Here is a 22,503-nt window from a genome sequence, read left to right on the forward strand (position 1 = left end):
CATGGTTTATATGGAGAAATTCACAAGGCAAATTTGACCTTTCCTTCCCTTTACACCTTTTTATGTGTGAGTCTTCTATTGAGGAATCAAGGAATCTTGTCCCTCAGTTAAAAGTTGTAAAAACTAAGCTATCAAAATTCAGCCATCCCTAAACTTGACATTCATCTGCCAAACCAAGAGCTGTCCTGCCTTTTCATCCCGTCATTGGGCTAACCCATCCACAGGCTCTCAGCCTCTGGGAGCTTCTTCTAACGCTTGTTAAAGAAAATTACTCAAAACACAGAAGTAAGGCAAAAAATAATTTTGTGACCTTTTAATGCCCTGCTGGACAAGCTCTAATAAGCCCACTTGTGGGTCATCTCTTTTGAGGAATATTAAGTTCGTTTCACTTAATATCACAGTTGATAAGGGCAATGACATTTTACAACTCTGTAAAATTATAAGTTTAACTTCTTTAAAAAACGATAAAGTGTGATTATTTTCTTTTCTGTCTAGCAGAGAAAATAACCTTCCAAATCAGTTTTATAACACCGACAAGTTTTGTTTCTAATTTAGCAATTTTTACTAACATGCATTTTCCTATTGACTTTTTAATTTCACTTCTTACTTTCTTTTTGAACCAGTTTTGTCGTTCTGCTAGTTTACTCCTTAATAATAAGGTAAATAAAACTTTAATTCATGCTTACCGTCTTTTTCTGAGGCTTATGCTGATAATATTGAAATGACTAATATATCCCAAGTAAGAATTGACCCTCCAACCCTACCCCAAGTAGTGCTTCTATAGCAAGCACTATTGTAATGGCTTGTTTGCCTGCCTTCTCTGCCAGACTAGGCAGTAACTTCTAAGGAGTCACTGAACATTTCTGTCTTACGTCCCACTGTTGTCTCCAGAACCCAGAGGATGAGCTCAACAAAAATCCCTGAATGAGTTTCATACTCAAAATGCCTCTCCTTTCTCCCACACTTTCTCCCACTCTTCTTTTTCATCATAAGCTGAAACTCTCACATCTTCTCTTTTAACTTGAGAATGGCTTTCTTAACCATCTGCAACCTCTTTGAAAAGTACCAACTTATTATCTAGTTAAATGATAAGTTTTTCTCCCAATGGCAGACACACAACAGGGTTTAGGCTAGAACAGGACAGAATTCACATCATCTTCCTGAACATCAGTAACCTTCAAAAATAAATTTTAATTAAAATCACTACTACCATTTTGAAAATTAAAATGTCAGTTTTTATTAAGGATAGAAATTGGTTACACGACTAGCATACTATAAGGACAGTGCTGTTAAATGAACTCTAAAATGGACAGCAATATGTAAAACACCTGAAATACATAATCTTCTCAAGCAGAAGATGCTATATTCATACCCATAAACCAATTAGCATTCAGTGTCTATCGAGTCAAGGAATAAGCCTCACTATTCTGATCCAGCTCTTTGTTGAAAGACTATTTTTTTTAATAGGATTTTTTTCATTTATTTATTTATTTATTTATTTTTGGCTGCGTTGGGTCTTCGTTGCTTCGCGCGGGCTTTCTCTAGTTGCGGTGAGCAGGGGCTACTCTTTGTTGCAGTGCGCAGGCTTCTCATTGCGGTGGCTTCTCTTGTTGTGGAGCACGGGCTCTAGGCGCGCAGGCTTCAATAGCTGTGGCACACCGTGCTCAGTAGTTGTGGCTCGCAGGCTCTAGAGCGCAGGCTCAGTAGTTGTGGCACACGGGCTTAGTTGCTCCGCAGCATGTGGGATCTTCCCGGACCAGGGGTCGAACCCCTGTCCCCTGCATTGGCAGGCGGATTCTTAACCACTGCGCCACCAAGGAAGTCCCTGAAAGACTATTCTATCGGTATTAAATTTGTGGTAATAATGAAAGCCTTGGTAGGTATCATATAACTGCCAGTTATCAATTTATTGACTCAGCTTTAAATTCATCGTATATGCCTACTCAGTAAAAACAAATTTGGGCCTTTTATCCTTCCTTTGTAGCTGGCAAGATATTAAGCTTTCTCAGTAGAGGGCGCTGGAGAGGCACTGCAGGAGGAAAGAGCCTTGTTCCTCCTTCAGTGTGTTCAATTGGCAGGCTCCTCAGAATCCAGGTCCCCGGCAGAGGAAGGTTCCCCCATACGCAGCTTCTCCAGCATTAGGCTCGCACAGCATGGGCAGCTGCTCCAGTGTCCAACGCCCACACCCAAGGCCTCCCCAGCACTGAGCGCCCATAGTACCAAATGGCCAGCAGCACCCGGCCACCAGCAGCTCTCCCCAGTAATCCCCTCAGGCATGTTGTAATGGAGGGTCGCTGGAGAGACACCTTCTAACCAGACTCCTCCAGTACCCTAGAGGATGGATTTCCAGCAAGATTCCCTGGCACAAACCCTACAGCAAAGTCTGGATCTAAGTTGGGGGCTGTAGGGTGGGTGGGGGAGGTTTTCCCTGGGCGCTCTGTCTAAACTACTCCTTATATCTGTTACTCCTGTATTTGGTAGAGTTTTCTCTGTTTCTTACGAGCCAATCCCTCATTATTCCAATCCTGTCATAGTTAACAATTCTTTATATTAAACTTTCCCTGTTCAAATTACTGTGTGCCTTCTCTCACCCGACTGGACCCAGACTGAGACAAACCCCTAGAAGCAAAATGAAAGTCAAACACCTCTTTAAAGATACCTTATTGGACACTTCATATAAAGAGAATTTTCCCATGGCAAAAAGTTTAGTCATACAGAAATGAAATAACATATTTAAAGAAATAGAAATCATTTACATATTTGGGATTTAGGTAGCTAAGAAAAATGAAAGCATATAGATTTTTCTTACGCTTTTCTACTGATATAAACAGTTCAAATCGTCATAACCATGTTTGCTTACTTTGAGATGAGCAAGATGTATCATTTTATTATCCTGGGAGGGTCTCTGCAGTGCCCCCGATACTTAAAATTGGCTTAATGCTAAGTTAAATGCAGGTCAGTCACAGACAACCCAATGACTTACAAGCTCTGGCTTCCCTTCAGTAAAGAATTTTCAAATCCTTCTGTCATCTTTAAGGAAACATTTCTCAATTGTTTAAGTAGAATTGTGAGAGACTACAAAAGGGAGAAGCACCGTTCGGTAATCAGAGCCATGGGCAAGTTACATTATATCACTAGGCACCAGTTTCCTCATGTGTGAAAGGGCGATAAAGATAGTACCTAACTCACAGGGCTGCTGTCAGGACTGAATGAGTAAAGATATGTAATGCACTTAAAATTATGCCTAGCAAGTAAGTGTTTGCTATTATTCTTATCATCCATGATCTTATTCCTGAAATGTTTTTAATTTTACAATACAATTATAAAGTAGACACTATACTCCCTTCATAATTCCAACACGAGAACCAACATTTTATGTAAGCACTTAGGCTAAGTAAGCAGCAGTAAAAATGTTCTGTATGTCCAATAGCCTTATACTAATATGGGATTTGGTCAAGTAATGACTACCTGCATCAGAAATACCATCTAAGTAGCTTCTCAAGTGAGTTTTGCTAGGATTCTAATTCTATTTGGAGTAAACGCAAATTTTGTAAATGTTAAGAAATTGCCAATGGCATAATAATCATCCAAACTTCTTATATGTTAGAATGAAGGCTACCTCTTTTTTCTAAGAATTTGGGGTTGCAGAGAAAGTGAAGTTTCTTTAAATTTAGTTTTATAATTTTCGAAGTTTTATATCTTAGATATTATCTTCGGGTTTAACTCCTGATGATGGGCAGCTAGATAACTTCAGACAAGTGTTTTCACCTCTTCAAATCCTAGTTTCTTCCCCTATAACATGAGGATGGAAATGCCTGTGATGAAAGATGGTCACAAGAATTAAATGAGACAGGGAATTCCCTGGCATCCAGTGGTTAGGACTCCACGCTTCCACGGCAGGGGGCCCAGGTTTGATCCCTGGTTGGGAAACTAAGATCCCACAAGATGTGCGGTGCAGCCAAAAAACAAACAAACAAAAAAAAGAATTAAATGAGATAATGTCTGTAAAGCTGGGATCACGCATGACATCATTACTGCTCAGTAAGGGAAGGCAGCAGCCATTCTTGTTACTGTTGCTGAGGATTTTATTACCTCACTTTCTGCCTTATTAATTTCATGACCTCTTTTTTAAACAAGTACGTGTCAGAAGAAGATCCTATAATGTCAATGTGCGTGTAATAAAAATTAACCAGAACCTGAAGGTACCTTGAACTTAGTTGCTCACATGCCAGCTTAATATTTCTTTTCTCTCTATTTTCCTTTCCTTCCAAAATAAATGTCTCCTTTCTAAGCTCAAAGTGAAGAGCATGTGAATATTTCTCAATGAGCTCTTTTACCTGTTTTTCATTGTTTGGCTGAGAACCACCTTCAGCATTCCTTATACAAAGTGTGGTAATTTCACCATCCACTGTCTCTTCACATAGAGCATGAAATTTTTTCAGTGTGCTTTCATAAAATCCACTCGTCTTTTTCAGGTAAAGGAAAATATCTGTGTCGAGAACAAGCCTTTCTCCTCTTCTCATAGTCTCAGGTGTTGAGGACCTGGGTGGCTTTAAAGAGTGACTACTTTTCCATGTACTCTCTCTGGGGCTCTGTCTATTCCTGTTTTTCTCTAAAAGAGAACTTGCTTTTAATAGCAAAGATTCTTTGAGCTTCTTGATAGCCAGAAATGATCCTTGAATGGAGATTCTTCCATTGGCTTCCAAAGGACTGAAGCATAAAGCTGGGATTTCCCTTTTCAGGTCCATTACCAGACTTCTCAGACCAATTTGACTCCGAAAAACAGAAAGATCAAGAACAGCATTTACAGAGCTGAAGACCTAAAATTAAACAGAGAAATTAAAACAGCACCACCTAGTGGAGCAGACTACATAAACACATTCTTTTTCTGCCACTTTCTCGGTCTCCCCTGCAGTAGCCCCTAAACCAGGCCTCAACTGCCTAGCACAGCTGGCTTCTTGCGCCATAGCTGCCCATCAAACGGATGCCACAACCCTATCAAGGCCACAGTGTTCAATTTGGGATTCACACTTCTCACTGGATTACCCTAAATAGAGGTGGTCAAATATTTTTTCAGAGGCAGAATGCTTTTTTGAAACAAAGTCTTAAGCAGAACCCAGAGAAATACACTGTTCTGGTTCTGCTCTGTGGATAGGGGTCCCCGTAGAGAGCCCTCCAAGTTAGAAGTTCCTCAGATGGCTGCACAGAACCCTAGGTTTCTTACAGAATAAAGTTTTAAAACAATGCTTTGAATTTTACTTTTTCCTCTTACTTCCACCTTTACTGTGTCTTCAAAGCTCCTTTTTTAATGTTCATCCTAATTGTTTTTTCCCCCACAAAGGAAGTCTTTAGGTAGATGCCTGACATCCATGACAGCATAAAAGCACACTGTCACTTTAAAAGCATTAAGAGGGTCATAGAGAAACATAAAAGTGACCAGGCAATAACCAAAAAATTTCAAGACACAGGTTTGACCTTTAACACCGACTCAGGTTAACAGGAGTTTGCACTTTCTTTTCTAGAAGTCATGGGATGAGGGTGCTTTGTGCCTCCTACGTAGAGGAGATTCTCTGCAGAAGAAATGGGATCCAGATGATCAGCATTACACTTACCTTTTCACTAAAATGGGAGACGGTGAGTTGAGCGGGTCTGACCATCTCTGCTAGATAGTGTTTCTTTTTTCTGATGACATTCTCTGCAACTAAGTGGAAAAAGGGTCACCAGAAGTGTTTGTGGCACAATACACTAATAATTATTTTAATTAACAATAATAGAGATGTTCAATTCTTTTAAAATACCTAAGATTTTTTCTGTTTCCTCTAAATTCAGCATTTACATAGTTTTTCCTTCTACTTTAACACATTAAAATTTATACATATATATGTATACATACATACGTAAAACACTTGCATGTTTTGTATGTTATATATAATACATAACAAACACCTAAAAGTAAATCCCCCACCGCTCTGTTAATTATGGTCATGAGGAGACTTCACCTTTCTGAATCCAGGATATCACACTGTCCTGGTTTGCTTTCCTCTAATTCACAGGCTGACCTGCTCAGTCTCCTTCGCTAATTATCCTTCTCTCCCCATTCTCTAGGCTTTGGCATGCCCCCTCCAACACCCCTGCCCCACCGCCTCAGGCCTCACACCTTTCTACTAACCTTACACCCACCCCCTGGGTGATGTCAACAATTTCCACAGCTTTAGACATCATCTATGTATCACCTCCAAAATCCTCTCTTCAACATCGATCTTTCTCCCTTCTGCCTGTGGAAATCTCTACTTCATTATCTGAATAGACGTCTCAACGACCAAAATTCAACTCTTAATAACTAGCCCCCTTCCAAAAGTACTCTTCCTCCCGTGTTCAGCATCTCAGAAAATGATACTTAGTCCATCTACAAATTCTGAACACCCACCAGTTCTCAATCACCTGCCCTGCTACCACCCTAGTCAAAGCCAGCACCGACTAGTAGCTCTTATTCTCCACATGGCTGCCAGATGGATCACGTTAAAAAAGGCCATCACATTCTGTCAGTCCTCTGCTTAAAACCCTCCAATGGCTTCCCATGTCACCTAGAATAAAATCCAGACACCTTGCTTTGACCCATGTACTCCTTAACATAACCTGGTCCCAGCTGCCCATCTAACCACATCTCCTATTCTCTCCTCCTTGCTCATTCCATTCATCACACGTACCTCCTCACTGTTCTTCAAAACGCCCAGCAGGCTACCCCTCAGAGAATTTTTCCCAGTCCTTCCCTGTGCCTAGAATTTTCTTTCCCCTTATCTGCATGAGTCATTCCCTTACTTCATTCAAGTCTCTGTTCAAATGTCACCTAAACAGAGTATTTTCCTACCCACTCTTATCTAAAGTAGCACTATCCATCACATTCTATCCCTTTATTCTTGCTTATATTTTTTATAGCACCATATTATATATTAATATGTATAAATATATAAGTATATATAAATATACAAATAAAGCACACAACAATTATATATTCATTTATTGGCTTGTTTATTATCTCTCCACAGATGTATGCTTCATGAAAAAAAAAAAATATTTTGCCTATTTCATTCATTGCTGTATAACCTCAAGGCCTAGAATGGTGCCTGAAAAGTAATAGGCACTCAATAAATACTTGTGAATAAATGAATGAATGAGCCCTCTCTTTCTCTCTCTGAGTTAACCAATGCAATATATAAAATTAATAATTCCCCTTAGTAATATAAAATTATTAACTTCTACGTTCCCCTTAGAGAACTAATAAGGAGCCCTTCCTGCCATCCCTTACCTGAACATCCCCACTGAGAAGGAATGACATAACTAATGGTGAGAGATAAAGGTACTGATAACCCACAGTCTTTTGGATCTCTCTCTGGACCCTATCTTCCCACAAGCAGAGCAAGGTCTCTTCTGCTCCTACTCTTACGTAGTACTTTTACCTCCAAAAGGCTGGCATGGAGACTCACCTTTCTTTGGCAATTTATTCTACCAGCCACTGTGCTGTACAGAAGGCTGCCCCATCCATGAGGCTGGAGGGGTGAATAGGTCTGCAGACCCAACTTCCTCACTTATGTCAGGTTGGAGGTGGGGAACAGAATGGCTCACTCTGACCTCAGATCCAAGCCATATTTCTTCAGTCCAACTTTCCCAGTAATAAAGCAGATACTATATGAGAATACCCATTTGTTGGTTTGATCAAAGAGAAGCAAATGGTATAATTATATTGCTGAAGCCACCTCAAAATTCTCCAAGTATTTATCTTTTTTGTGAGATCATAGATAACTTTTGTGGGGTTTTTTTCTGTATTTTACAAATTTTCTACCATAAAACGTATCACCTTTATCTCAAGATATAGACAGATTTAAAATATAGAAAAAAAGAAGTCTTTAAGACTGCCAGTTATTGACAACTCTATCATGAGACATTTTCACATTTATTCTTGCTTAACACACTATTGTGCCACTTTTATATTCAAGAATAGAATTATTGAGGAAGAGCTTCAAGATGGCGGAAGAGTAAGACACGGAGATCACCTTTCTCCCCACAAATACATCAGAAATACATCTACATGTGGAGCAACTCCTACAGAACACCTCCTGAATGCTGGCAGAAGACCTCAGATTTCCCAAAAGGCAAGAAACTCCCCACGTACCTGGGCAGGGCAAAAGAAAAAAGAAAAAACAGAGACAAAAGAATAGGGATGGGACCTGCACTAGTGGGAGGGAGCTGTGAAGGAGGAAAAGGTTTCCACACACTAGGAAGCCCCTTCGCAGGCGGAGACTGCAGGTGGTGGAGGGGGGGGAGCTTTAGAGCCACGGAGGAGAGTGCAGCAACAGGGGTGTGGAGGGCAAAGCAGAGAGACTCCCGCACAGAGGATTGGTGCCGACCAGCACTCACCAGCCCCAGAGGCTTGTCTGCTCACCCGCCGGGACAGGCGGGGGCTGGGAGCTGAGGCTCGGGCTTCGGAGGTTGGATCCCAGGGAGAGAATTGGGGTTGACTGCGTGAACACAGCCTGAAGGGGGCTAGTGCACTACAGCTAGCCGGGAGGGAGCCCAGGAAAAGCTCTGGAGCTGCCGAAGAGACAAGAGACTTTTTCGTGCCTCTTTGTTTCCTAGTGCATGAGGACAGGGGATTAAGAGCACCGCTTAAAGGAGCTCCAGAGACGGGCGCAACCCGTGGCTATCAGCATGGACCCCAGAGACGGGCATGGGACGCTAAGGCCGCTGCTGTAGCCACCAAGAAGCCTGTGTGCAAGCACAGGTCACTATCCCCACCTCCCCTCCCGGGAGCCTGTGCAGCCCGCCACTGCCAGGGTCCCGTGATCCAGGGACAACTTCCCCGGGAGAACACACTGCACGCCTCAGGCTGGTGCAACGTCACGCCGGCCTCTGCAGCCACAGGCTCGCCCCATATTCGTACCCCTCCCTCCCCCCAGCCTGAGTGAGCCAGAGCCCCCGAATCAGCTGCTCCTTTAACCCTGTCCTGCCTGAGCGAAGAACAGACACCCTCAGGCGACCTACACTCAGAGGTGGGGCCAAAACCAAAGCTGAACCCCAGAAGCTGTGCGAACAAAGAAGAGAAAGGGAAATTTCTCCCAGCAGCCTCAGGAGCAGCGGATTAAATCTCCACAATCAACTTGATGTACCCTGCATCTGTGGAATACCTGAAGAGACAACAAATCATCCCAAATTGAGGAGGTGGACTTTGGGAGCAACGATACATTTTTTTCCCTTTTTCTCTTTTTGTGAGTGTGTATGTCTATGCTTCTGTGTGCAATTTTGTCTGTATAGCTCTGCTTTTACCATTTGTCCTAGGGTCTCTCTGTCCGTTTTTGTTTAGTTTTTTTTTTTTTTAATATAGTTTTTAGCGCTTCTTATCATTGGTGGATTTGTTTTTTGTTTTAGTTGATCTCTTCTTTCTTTCTTTCTTTCTTTTTTTATTACTTTTAAAATATTTTTAACAATTATTTTTTATTTTTTATTTTAATAACTATTTTATCTTATTTCATTTTATTTTATTTTATTTTATCTTCTCTCTTTCTTTCTTTTTTTCTCCCTTTTATTCTGAGCTGTGGGGATGACAGGCTCTTGGTACTCCAGCCAGGCGTCAGGGCTGTGTCTCTGAGGTGGGAGAGCCAAGTTCAGGACACTGGTCCACAAGAGACCTCCTAGCTCCACATAATATCAAACGGTGAAAATCTCCCAGAGATCTACATCTCAACACCAAGACCCAGCTCCAATCAACGAACAGCAAGCTACAGTGCTGGACACTCTATGCCAAACAACTAGCAAGACAGGAACACAACCCCATCCATCAGCAGAGAGACTGCCTAAAATCATAATAAGGCCACAGACACCCCAAAACACACCACCAGACGTAGACCTGCCCACCAGAAAGACAAGATCCAGCCTCATCCACCAGAACAGAGGCACTATTCCCCTCCACCCAGAAGCCTACACAACCTGCTGAACGAAACTTAGCCACTGGAGACAGACACCAAAAACAACGGGAACTATGAACCTGCAGCCTGAGCAAAGGAGACCCCAAACACACTAAGTTAAGCAAAATGAAAAGACAAAGAAACACACAGCAGATGAAGGAGCAAGGCAAAAACCCACCAGACCAAACAAATGAAGAGGAAATAGGCAATCTACCTGAAAAAGAATTCAGAATAATGATAGTAAAGGTGATCCAAAATCTTGGAAACAGAATGGAGAAAATAAAAGAAACGTTTAACAAGGACCTAGAAGAACTAAAGAGCAAACAAACAGTGATGAACAACACAATAAATGAAATTTAAAATTCTCTAGAAGGGATCAATAGCAGAATAACTGAGGCAGAAGAACGGATTAGTGACCTGGAAGATAAAAGAGTGAAAATAACTAGAGCAGAGCAGAATAAAGAAAAAAGAATGAAAAGAAACTTAGACAGCCTAACAGACCTCTGGGACAACATTAAATGCACCAACATTCGAATTACAGGGGTCCCAGAAGAAGAAGAGAAAAAGAAAGGGACTCAGAAAATATTTGAAGAGATTATAGTTGAAAACTTCCCTAATATGGGAAAGGAAATAGTTAATCAAGTCCAGGAAGCACAGAGTCCCATACAGGATAAACCCAAGGAGAAACACGCCAAGACACATATTAATCAAATTCTCAAAAATTAAATACAAAGAAAAAATATTAAAAGCAGCAAGGGAAATACAACAAATAACACACAAGGGAACCCCCATAAGGTTAACAGCTGACCTTTCAGCAGGAACTCTGCAAGCCAGAAGGGAGTGGAAGGACATATTTAAAGCGATGAAGGAGAAAAACCTACAACAAAGATTACTCTACCCAGCAAGGATCTCATTCAGATTTGACGGAGAAATTAAAACCTTTACAGACAAGCAAAAGCTAAGAGAATTCAGCACCACCAGACCAGCTTTACAACAAATGCTAAAGGAACTTCTCTAAGTGGGAAACACAAGAGAATAAAAGGACCTACAAAAACAAACCCAAAACAATTAAGAAAATGGTAAGAGGAACATACATATTGATAATTACCTTAAATGTAAATGGATTAAATGCTCCAACCAAAAGACATAGATTGGCTGAATGGATACAAAAACCAGACCCGTATATATGCTGTCTACAAGAGACCCACTTCAGACCTAGGGACACATAAAGACTGAAAGTGAGGGGATGGAAAAAGATATTCTATGCAAATGGAAATCAAAAGAAAGCTGGAGTAGCAATTCTCATATCAGACAAAACAATTCTCATATCAGACTTTAATACAAAGAATATTACGAGACAAAGAAGGACACTACATAATGATCAAGGGATCAATCCAAGAAGTAGATATAACAATTGTAAATATTTATGCACCCAACATAAGAGCACCTCAATACATAAGTCAAATACTAACAGCCATAAAAGGGGAAATCGACAGCAACACAATCATAGCAGGGGACTTTAATACCCCACTTTCACCAATGGACAGATCATCCAAAATGAAAATAAATAAGGAAACACAAGCTTTAAATGATACATTAAACAAGATGGACTTAACTGATATTTATAGGACATTCCATCCAAAAACAACAGAATACACATTCTTCTCAAGTGCTCATGGAACATTCTCCAACATAGATCACATCTTGGGTCAAATATCAAGCTTTGGTAAATTTAAGAAAATTGAAATCGTATCAAGTATCTTTTCCGACCACAATGCTATGAGACTAGATATCAATTACAGGAAAAGATCTGTAAAAAATATAAACACATGGAGGCTAAACAACACACTACTTAATAACCAAGATATCACTGAAGAAATCAAAGAGGAAATCAAAAAATACCTAGAAACAAATGACAATGAAAACATGATGACCCAAAACCTATGGGATGCAGCAAAAGCAGTTCTAAGAGGGAAGTTTATAGCAATACAATCCTACCTTAAGAAACAAGAAACAACTCAAATAAACAACCTAACCTTACACCTAATGCAATTAGAGAAAGAAGAACAAAAAACCCCCAAAGTTAGCAGAAGGAAAGAAAGCATAAAGATCAGATCAGAAATAAATGAAAAAGAAATGAAGGAAATGATAGCAAAGATCAATAAAACTAAAAGCTGGTTCTTTAAGAAGATAAACAAAATTGATAAACCATTAGCCAGACTCATCAAGAAAAAAAGGGAGAAGACGCAAATCAATAGAATTAGAATTGAAAAAGAAGTAACAACTGACACTGCAGAAATACAAAGGGTAATGAGACATTACTACAAGCAACTATATGCCAATAAAATGGACAACCTGGAAGAAATGGACAAATTCTTAGAAATGCACAACCTGGGCTTCCCTGGTGGCGCAGTGGTTGAGAATCTGCCTGCTAATGCAGGGGACACGGGTTCGAGCCCTGGTCTGGGAAGATCCCACATGCCACGGAGCAGCTGGGCCCGTGAGCCACAATTGCTGAGCCTGCGCGTCTGGAGCCTGTGCCCCGCGACGGGAGGGGCCGCGATAGAGAAAGGCCCGCGCACCGCGATGAAGAGCGGTCCCCGCACCGCGATGAAGCGTGGCCCCCGCTTGCCGCAACTGGAGAAAGCCCTCGCACGAACCGAAGACCCAACACAGCCAAAAATAAATAAATAAATAAATAAATAAATAAATAAATAAGAAAAAAAAAATCCTTTAGAAATGCACAACCTGCCGAGACTGAACCAGGAAGAAATAGAAAATATGAACAGACCAATCACAAGCACTGAAATTGAAACTGTGATTAAAAATCTTCCAACAAACAAAAGCCCAGGACCAGATGGCTTCACAGGCGAATTCTATCAAATATTTAGAGAAGAGCTAACACCTATCCATCTCAAACTCTTACAAAATATAGCAGAGGGAGGAACACTCCCAAACTCATTACACGAGGCCACCATCACCCTGATACCAAAACCAGACAAGATGTCACAAAGAAAGAGAACTACAGGCCAATATCTCTGATGAACATAGATGCAAAAATCCTCAACAAAATACTAGCAAACAGAATCCAACAGCACATTAAAAGGATCATACACCATGATCAAGTGGGGTTTATCCCAGGAATGCAAGGATTCTTTAATATACGCAAATCAAACAATGTGATACACCATATTAACAAATTGAAGGAGAAAAACCATATGATCATCTCAATAGATGCAGAGAAAGCTTTCAACAAAATTCAACACCCATTTATGATAAAAACCCTCCAGAAAGTAGGCATACAGGGAACTTTCCTCAACATAATAAAGACCATATATGACAAACCCACAGCCAACATAGTCCTCAATGGTGAAAAACTGAAACCATTCCCACTAATATCAGGAACAAGACAAGGTTGCCCACTCTCACCACTATTATTCAACATAGTTTTGGAAGTTTTAGCCACAGCAATCAGAGAAGAAAAAGAAATAAAAGGAATCCAAATTGGAAAAGAAGAAGTAAAGCTGCCACTGTTTGCAGATGACATGATACTATACATAGAGAATCCTAAAGATGTTACCAGAAAACTACTAGAGCTAATCAATGAATTTGGTAATGTAGCAGGATACAAAATTAATGCACAGAAATCTCTAACATTCCTATACACTAATGATGAAAAATCTGAAAGTGAAATTAACAAAACGTTCCCATTTACCACTGCAACAAAAAGAATAAAATATCTAGGAATAAACCTACCTAAGGAGACAAAAGTCCTGTATGCAGAAAATTATAAGACACTGATGAAAGAAATTAACGAGGATACAAACAGATGGAGAGATATACCATGTTTTGGATTGGAAGAATCAACATTGTGAAAATGACTATACTATCCAAAGCAATCTACAGATTCAATGCAATCCCTATCAAATTACCACTGGCATTTTTCAAAGAACTAGAAACAAAAAATTTCACAATTTGGATGGAAACACAAAAGACCCCGAATAGCCAAAGCAATCTTGAGAAAGAAAAACGGAGCTGGAGCAATCAGGCTCCCAGACTTCAGACTATACTACAAAGCTACAGTAATCAAGACAGTGTGGTACTGGCACAAAAACAGAAATATAGATCAATGGAACAGGATAGAAAACCCAGAGATAAACCCATGCACATATGGTCACCTTATCTTTGATAAAGGAGACAAGAATATACAGTGGAGAAAAGACAGCCTCTTCAATAAGTGGTGCTGGGAAAACTGGACAGCTACATGTAAAAAATGAAACTAGAACACTCCCTAACACCATACACAAAACAAAACTCAAAATGGATTAAAGACCTAAATGTAAGGCCAGACACTACCAAACTCTTAGAGGAAAACATAGGCAGAACACTCTATGACATAAATCACAGCAAGATCCTTTTTGACCCACCTCATAGAGAAATGGAAATAAAAACAAAAATAAACAAATGGGACTTAATGAAACTTAAAGGCTTTTGCACAGCAAAGGAAACCATAAACAAGACGAAAAGACAACCCTCAAAATGGGAGAAAATATTTGCCATGAAGCAACTGACAGGATTAATCTCCAAAATTTACAAGCAGATCATGCAGCTCAATATCAAAAAAGCAAACAACCCAATCCAAAAATGGGCAGAAGACCTAAATAGACATTTCTCCAAACAAGATATTGCCAACAAACACATGAAAGAATGGTCAACATCATTAATCATTAAAGAAATGCAAATCAAAACTACAATGAGATATCATCTCACACTGGTCAGAATGGCCATCATCAAAAAATCTACAAACAATAAATGCTGGAGAGGGTGTGGAGAAAAGGGAACACTCTTGCACTGTTGGTGGGAATGTAAATTGATACAGCCACTATGGAGAACAGTAAGGAGGTTCCTTAAAAAAGTAAAAATAGAACTACTATACGACACAGCAATCCCACTACTGGGCATATACCCTGAGAAAACCATAATTCAAAAAGTGTCATGTACCAAAATGTTAATTGCAGCTCTATTTACGATAGCCAGGACATGGAAGCAACCTAAGTGTCCATCAACAGATGAATGGATAAAGAAGATGTGGCACATATATACAATGGAATATTACTCAGCCATAAACAGAAACGAAATTGAGTTATTTGTAGTGAGGTGGATGGACCTAGAGTCTGTCATACAGAGTGAACTAAGTCAGAAAGAGAAAAACAAATACCGTATGCTAACACATATATATGGAATCTGAAAAAAAAAATGGTCATGAAGAACCTAGGGGCAAGACGAGAATAAAGACACAGACCTACTTGAGGATGGACTTGAGGATACAGGGAGGGGGAAGGGTAAACTGGGACAAAGTGAGAGAGTGGCATGGACATATATACACTACCAAACATAAAATAGATAGCTAGTGGGAAGCAGCCACATAGCACAGGGAGATCAGCTCGGTGCTTTGTGACCACCTAGAGGGGTGGGATAGGGAGGGTGGGAGGGATGGAGATGCAAGAGGGAAGAGAGATGTATATGTATAACTGATTCACTTTGTTATAAAGCAGAAACTAAGACACCATTGTAAAGCAATTATATTCCAATAAAGATGTTTAAAAAAATAGAATTATTACTTTTTAAATACACTTTGAACTTTACCAATCTCATGAATTATTTTAATGAAATTCAATTTTTAATTTCATTACAGAAGTGTTTCTAAGATTACAAAAATTTGATTGGGAAATACCTTTTTTTTCTTTGAATGTTACATATGCAACTCCCTTGGTTCTTGTTGGATATATCACATCTTCAACAACTCCACCCCCATTCTCAATATCTTGAAAGTGACTCTTCACTAATACGGTCAGCGATTGATCAGTAACGGAACCAACTGGAAGACCAGCAACTACAATGGTTCTTTCAGAAGCTTCGGATTCCTTGACCTTCAAAACTGATGCCTGCAAAAAAATAGTAGGATACTCTTCAAATATATAGGATTCTACTTAACATAGGCCATGTTACACACCAGTGGGAAAAGCTATTTTATTCAATAAAGGCGCTCTTGCAATTGATTAGATACTTGAAAAAAATATTAAGGTTAGAGCCTGGCCTCATACCATATGCCAGCATTAATGCTATATAAATTTGAGAGTTAAAATGTAAAAAGGAAACCCCTTTTTTTAATAAATGGAAAACACTGGTTAACATTTGTCAGATTTTAGAAAGACCTAAAAATAATTGTAATCACAAAGGAAAAGAAGGAGATATAAATTTTTTTTAAGATATTTTTTTGATGTGGACCATTTTTAAAGTCTTTATTGAATTTGTTATAATATTGCTTCTGCTTTATGTTTTGGTTTTTTGGCCCCGAGGCACGTGGGATCTTAGCTCCCTGACCAGGGACCCTGCATGGGAAGGGGAAGTCTTAACCACTGGACTTCCAGGAAAGTCCCAAGATATAAATTTTTTAAATCAAAATTTTTTAAAAAGTCAAGCTAACCAATGAAACAAAAAGAATAAAACACTTAGGAATAAACCTACCTAAGGAGACAAAAGACCTGTATGCAGAAAACTATAAGACACTGATGAAAGAAATTAAAGATGATACAAACAGATGAAGAGATATACCATGTTCTTGGACTGGAAGAATCAACATTGTGAAAATGACTATACTATCCAAAGCAATCTACAGATTCAGTGCAATCCCTATCAAACTACCACTGACATTTTTCAAAGAAGTAGGAAAAAAAATTTCACAATTTGTATGGAAACACAAAAGACCCCAGATAGCCAAAGCATTCTCGAGAAAGAAAAACGGAGCTGGAGCAATCAGGCTCCCAGACTTCAGACTATACTACAAAGCTACAGTAATCAAGACAGTATGGTACTGGCACAAAAACAGAAATATAGATCAATGGAACAGGATAGAAAGCCCAGAGATAAACCCATACACATATGGTCAACTTAGTTTTGATAAGGCAGGCAAGAATATACAATGGAGAAAAGACAGCCTCTTCAATAAGTGGTGCTGGGAAAACTGGACAGCTACATGGAAAAGAATGAAATTAGAACACTCCCTAACACCATATACAAAAAGAAACACAAAATGGATTAAAGACCTAAATGTAAGGACAGACACTATAAAACTCTTAGAGGACGCAGGCAGAACACTCTATGACATAAATCACAGCAAGATCCTTTTTGACCCACCTCATAGAGAAATGGAAATAAAAACAAAAATAAACAAATGGGACCTAATGAAACTTAAAGGCTTTTGCACAGCAAAGGAAACCATAAACAAGACGAAAAGACAACCCTCAGAATGAGAGAAAATATTTGCAAACGAAGCAACTGACAAAGGATTAATCTCCAAAATTTACAAGCAGCTCATGAAGGTCAAAACAACATGAAGATTGACAACAACATGAAAGGATGCTCAATATCACTAATCATTAGAGAAATGCAAATCAAAACTACAATGAGGTATCACCACACACTGTCAGAATGGCCATCATCAAAAAATCTACAAACAATAAATGCTGGAGAGGGTGTGGAGAAAAGGGAACCCTCCTATAATGTTGGTGGGAATGTAAGTTGATACAGCCACTATGGGGAACAGTATGGAGGTTCCTTAAAAAACTAAAAATAGTACTACCATACGACCCAGCAATCCCACTACTGGGCATATACCCTGAGAAAACCATAATTCAAAAAGAGTCCTGTACCACAGTGTTCATTGCAGCTCTATTTACAATAACCAGGACATGGAAACAACCTAAGTGTCCATTGACAGATGAATGGATAAAGATGTGGCACATATATACAATGGAATATTACTCAGCCATAAAAAGAAACGAAATTGAGTTATTTGTAGTGAGGTGGATGGACCTAGAGACTGTCATAAAGAGTGAAGTTAAGTCAGAAAGAGAAAAACAAATGCAGTATGCTAACACATATATATGGAATCTAAAAAAAAAAAATTGGTTATGAAGAACCTAGGGGCAGAAAAGGAATAAAGATGCAGATGTAGAGAATGGACCTGAGGACATGGGGAGGGGGAAGGGTAAGCTGGGACGAAGTGAGTGAGTGGCAAGGACATATATACACTACCAAATGTAAAGTAGATAGCTAGTAGGAAGCAGCCACATAGCACAGGGAGATCAGCTTGGTGCTTTGTGACCACCTAGAAGGGTGGGGTAGGTAGGGTGGGAGGGAGACGCAAGAGGGAGGAGATATGGGGATATATGTTTATGTATAGCTGATTCACATTGTTATACAGCAAAAACTAACACACCATTGTAAAGCAATTATACTCCAATAGAGATGTTAAAAAAGAAAAAAAAAAAGTCAAGCTAACCACAAAATTTGGTAGTTTGGAGTTGGCTGTATGTTTTCTTGATTGTAGAGTTGAGAGTACATAAGGTAATAAAAAACACATTCTCTCTCTTTTTTTTTTTTTTGGTAAAATTAGGAAAAAGTCACCATAAAAAATAAAACCCTGGCAATAACATTGGAGCTACAGTGAAGTAAACCCTGCCTTCCAGCACATATCTGAAATAGAATTCAACCACTGAGAGCACATGCTATTGTAGACAGTGCCACCCTGGGAACAGAGGACCAAGTGCAAGTAGATCCTTCCCTGGGCTCACTCTCTGTGAACTTCTTGTATTAAGGTTTTAATTTGTTCCCCATCTCATTTAGGGAAGTGGACCTATAAACTTCTCCCAATGGTTATATAGATAGTCCAGCCTGATTACACCAGAGCTCAGACATAATCTATCCTAAATTACCCACAGGGAGGACAGGATGTCTCACAGGTCCAAGTAATGGTTAATAGATCATAAAGATGTTTCGGTTTTCAGTTCAGAGGACTCTATATACTCAGAGTAGGACTTCCCTGGGGATAGGCAAACAGTTTCTGACCTCCCGGATCAAGAAAACAGTCTAAGCACACACACAGTGTCCAATCTAACCCAGGAGCATCTTAAAATGAAAGTAGAAGAATAAAAAAGAGAATAAACCCAATTAAGGGGAGCAATCAGCAGCATAGGGGAGATTTCAACAATTTCTTGAAGACGGAAAAGACACAGAAGTATGTGGAAGGATAAGACAGAGGGAATCCAGAATCAAGAAAAGGGGGTTGCAATGGAAAGGTGACAACTTTCATGGCAGAACCTCAGAAATGAAAAAAGGGACCAAACCCAGAAAGATTAGTTGAAAAGCTAGCGGCAAAACAAAACTGAATGGACACTCTAGGGAGAATCTGACCTGCTAGTATGGGTGCTGGCACCCCAGAGCAAGCCCCTTCCCCCTCCACTTTCTGGCATTTGAAAGGGCCCAAGCCTAAAGATCGTAAGTAAATTAAAGTGTGCATGTTTTCAGTAAATTATAGAACACCAAAAAAAGAGAATCTATTTGACACAGCTGCGAGGAACATTTTTCTGTAAGTGGAAAAAGGAAAAATACACATGACATTGGACCAAAAGGAGAAAAAGTAATCACAGCACACTATTGTTAGGCCCTGCTGTAAACAGTATTTACTGTTTGCATAATAATATAGACACTCTCATTGGTTTTTATCTTTTAGACTAATTCTGTTAAATCTTCAAAACACCAAAGACTTAAATATGATTACAGAATAAAATGGAAACATTCAACCCTGTCAATGTAAGAATAAAGGCAAAACTAACAGAAGTTGAGAAAAAAAGATAGAAAGAAAAATCTATACTTATACTACTGAAAATCATGTAATACCATCAAAATTTTAAGTATATTATGAAAGTTACAAAAATAGTCCACAGGAGAATTTAAAATATTACTAAAACTTTCAAGCTTGAAAGGTGGGAGAAGTCCCACCAAAGGTGGGAGTTTACTTGAGTGAAATCCTCATTTATCATAGCAGGAATTCAATAATAGAAAATGCCTAAAGTCACCCCAGGATATGCACTCTCTCAGCATCTCTTTTGTCTTTTCAGCTGGTGGTTATTAAAATAAGGTGGCAAAAATGTACCTGCATTTCTTAGAATGTAGAGTATCTTGTCAATTAGTTAATCAATTAACAAATACAGTATTAATGAAGCAAGTGTTCTATATCTGGCAATATGCTGGGTACCAAAGATGACACATACAAAGACATAAAGCACACCCCTCGCCCTGAAATTGTTCCACCATAAAAATTTACTGAGCATTTATTATGTGCGGGGCACCTGGATGGGCCTTAAGATTACCAACACACACACAAAAAGAGCCTCTAAGTTATGGATGAGGAGGCAGGCACATACATAAATCATTTCAACAGAGCTTGGTAGGCACAAAAAAGAGGGAGGTCTACTTCTCTACAAGAAGAACAGACCAACACCCCAAAATCTGAGAAGGATACAAGACCATTCACAATAAAGGTCACTTAGGATTAGGAAGCAAGATTAATTCTGGCTAAAGCTGTCAAAGAAGGCTTCATGAAAGAGAGACCTTGAAGGCTGAGGTTGAATTTTAACTAATGGTCAAATTTAATTAAAAATGCAAACGAGTTCACAGCAAAAGCAAAGGGACAGAGGAATGGAGGATGAAAATGGTTCATATTGAGACATATAAAGCAAAGGTAGTGTCTCCTAAAAAGGAAACTGATAATAATTATGGACTCTTTGTTATGGGAGGTACTTTTAACGGAGGAAAACAGTTTCTTAAAATATTCAGGGACAAATAAATTGCACAGGAAACAGTAAAAATATAAAAATGTGTTCCTCCATCATAGCCCCAAGTGGTAAGATGTAATTATCCCAAAATAGTTCTTTCTAGAAAAGGGAAAAAAAAAAAAAAAAAGACAGATATTTGAGACTTTCAGGGGATTTTTGTTTCACATGAGATTTGTCTTGATTTACTATACATCTGGCTCTAACAGCCCACACCAACCTCCACGGGTAAGTGGCTGGTGAATTAGCTTCCTTTTCTTCATCAGTGTCAAAGAAAATCTTTAAATCAATTTAAATTCGGAAAATCTTACTCCGCCTCCGCCCTCATCAATACTAATGCCATATTTCTTTATTCAAATGTCTACATTTATCTTTGAAATCAAAGAAACTTCTCCTTGATGGCTATTAATCTCTTCTATTCACCGTTAAGAAGAAAAAGAGAGGTCTTGGAGATAGCCCTTTCAAGAGTTACCATATGGGGATACAGGATTTTGAAACATGAGCAGCTTTTGGTCGGCAGGTATTAAAATGACGGCAATTTCCCTGCATCAATGATACATTTTAAGAGACTTTTGACCATAGTATCAGAAAGCAAAAAGATAAAAAAAAAAAAACTGAGTTTATTTTTGTAAATAAAGCACTTGGGAGAGATAATTAAATTTATTCACTGCGTTCGCTTACATTCCTTTTCTCAAAATTAGGTGTCTATTTTCATTCACGTTGCCTTTACCGCCACCGGTAAACAAAGTGGCACTTGCACCTCACAACTGCTTGGGCACTTCTGACCTGGAACTGAAGGCCCTGCCACTGCTTTTAAGCGCTTGATTCAAAGAACACGGAAGCCTAAATCTTAAATTTGCTAACTGTTCTTGCTAGGCGGCAAAGATGGTGACAACACAGAGCTCTTTGTGTCTGGAGAAAGAACTAAGGCCACAAGAGAAAAGAATTCCCGCTAAGACGTCAGGCTGATTTCCCAACTTGTGTCCTTGGCTCAAACCCTTCTTGCTGGCCCTTTACAAAAGGAAACGGCGGCCTCCATTTCTGGGCAATTCTCTCCTCTCCTGCTCCCAAAGTGTGGCAGGACAACAGTTAAACCTTAACGCAGGCTGCGAGGCCACTCGTCGACCAAACAGCTGTGTCCCTGACAACCAGGCACTAGGTGCGGGAGGAGGCCGCGGCGATGTGTGCCTTTGGAGTTGGCCTGCGGTGAATTTCTGGAGCGCGCGGAACTGCCACCCGTGCAGGTGCAGAAAGACCGGGCTAGGTTTGCTTTCGGGGTCCCTCCCCGCGCCTCCCCGGTCACCCCGCACCCTCGCCCGTCCTGCCCGGCTCCACGTCCTCCTGGGGGACCGTGGTGACGGGACAAGGACCACTCCGCCCTGCAAAACCCAAAGCAAAAGCAACTTGCCATGGCGGAGGAGAGACGCGCCCTCAACGGCCGGCGGGGCCCAGAGCTAGCGCAGCGCGGGCGGCGCGGCGGGAGCTGGCTGACTGGTTTTGGTTTCGGTTTTCTGTTCCCGCTCGTTTGGAAACAGCCCCTCCACCCCACCCCGCGGTTCTGCGGCCTCGGGGCCTCGGGGCCTCGGGATGAGAGCCCGGACCTGGGGCGGCTGCTGTCCGGAAGCCCTCGGTAGTTTCGCAACTTTTGAAATCAAGCTGGAGAGAGTTCGGGGGGATTCCCCGGCGGGAAGGCGGGGATTCTCCGGGTGCTGTGTCTGTCCTGTGGGCAGTGGAATCTGGACCGTCCTTCCTACGCCATCTTTATCTCCCTAGTTGTGTTCTCACCGCACCACGCCTGTTTCTCCTCTCGTCCCCTGCCCAGGACCAGTGGCCAGGTGCGCAGGGCACAGGATGAAAGGTCCCTGCCA

At 40.3% G+C, this 22,503-nt stretch overlaps 1 protein-coding gene across 3 annotated transcripts; it reads right to left on the minus strand.

Annotated features, from left to right (window-relative positions):
• Nucleotides 1-1,234: 1,234 nt before the first annotated feature.
• Nucleotides 1,235-22,430, minus strand: RBM43 (RNA binding motif protein 43). 3 transcript variants are annotated; one of them, XM_007183050.2, is made up of 5 exons: nucleotides 22,044-22,430; nucleotides 15,694-15,904; nucleotides 5,613-5,701; nucleotides 4,338-4,820; nucleotides 1,235-3,792 (listed from the first exon to the last, which is right to left on the minus strand). In XM_007183050.2, the coding sequence occupies exons 1-5, from the start codon at nucleotides 22,044-22,046 to the stop codon at nucleotides 3,751-3,753; spliced, it is 828 nt and encodes a 275-aa protein (XP_007183112.2). In that variant the 5' UTR covers nucleotides 22,047-22,430; the 3' UTR covers nucleotides 1,235-3,750. The 3 variants fall into 3 exon arrangements, with proteins under 3 accessions (XP_007183112.2, XP_007183113.2, XP_007183111.2); XM_007183051.2 differs by having other exon boundaries at nucleotides 1,235-3,815; XM_007183049.2 differs by having other exon boundaries at nucleotides 1,235-4,820; nucleotides 22,044-22,428.
• Between the last annotated feature and the right edge of the window lie 73 nt (nucleotides 22,431-22,503).

This window comes from Balaenoptera acutorostrata, chromosome 8, assembly GCF_949987535.1.
Source record: "Balaenoptera acutorostrata chromosome 8, mBalAcu1.1, whole genome shotgun sequence".
NCBI lineage: Eukaryota > Metazoa > Chordata > Mammalia > Artiodactyla > Balaenopteridae > Balaenoptera > Balaenoptera acutorostrata.

Bases quoted from the DNA above. Each gene is read 5' to 3' on its own strand.
- RBM43 (XM_007183049.2), bottom strand. The intron at 5,702-15,693 runs GTATTTCCCAAT...TTTTCCACTTAG, and splicing joins AACATTCAAAGAAAAAAAAG to TTGCAGAGAATGTCATCAGA. The intron at 4,821-5,612 runs GTAAGTGTAATG...GTTTAATTTTAG, and splicing joins TCTCCCATTTTAGTGAAAAG to GTCTTCAGCTCTGTAAATGC.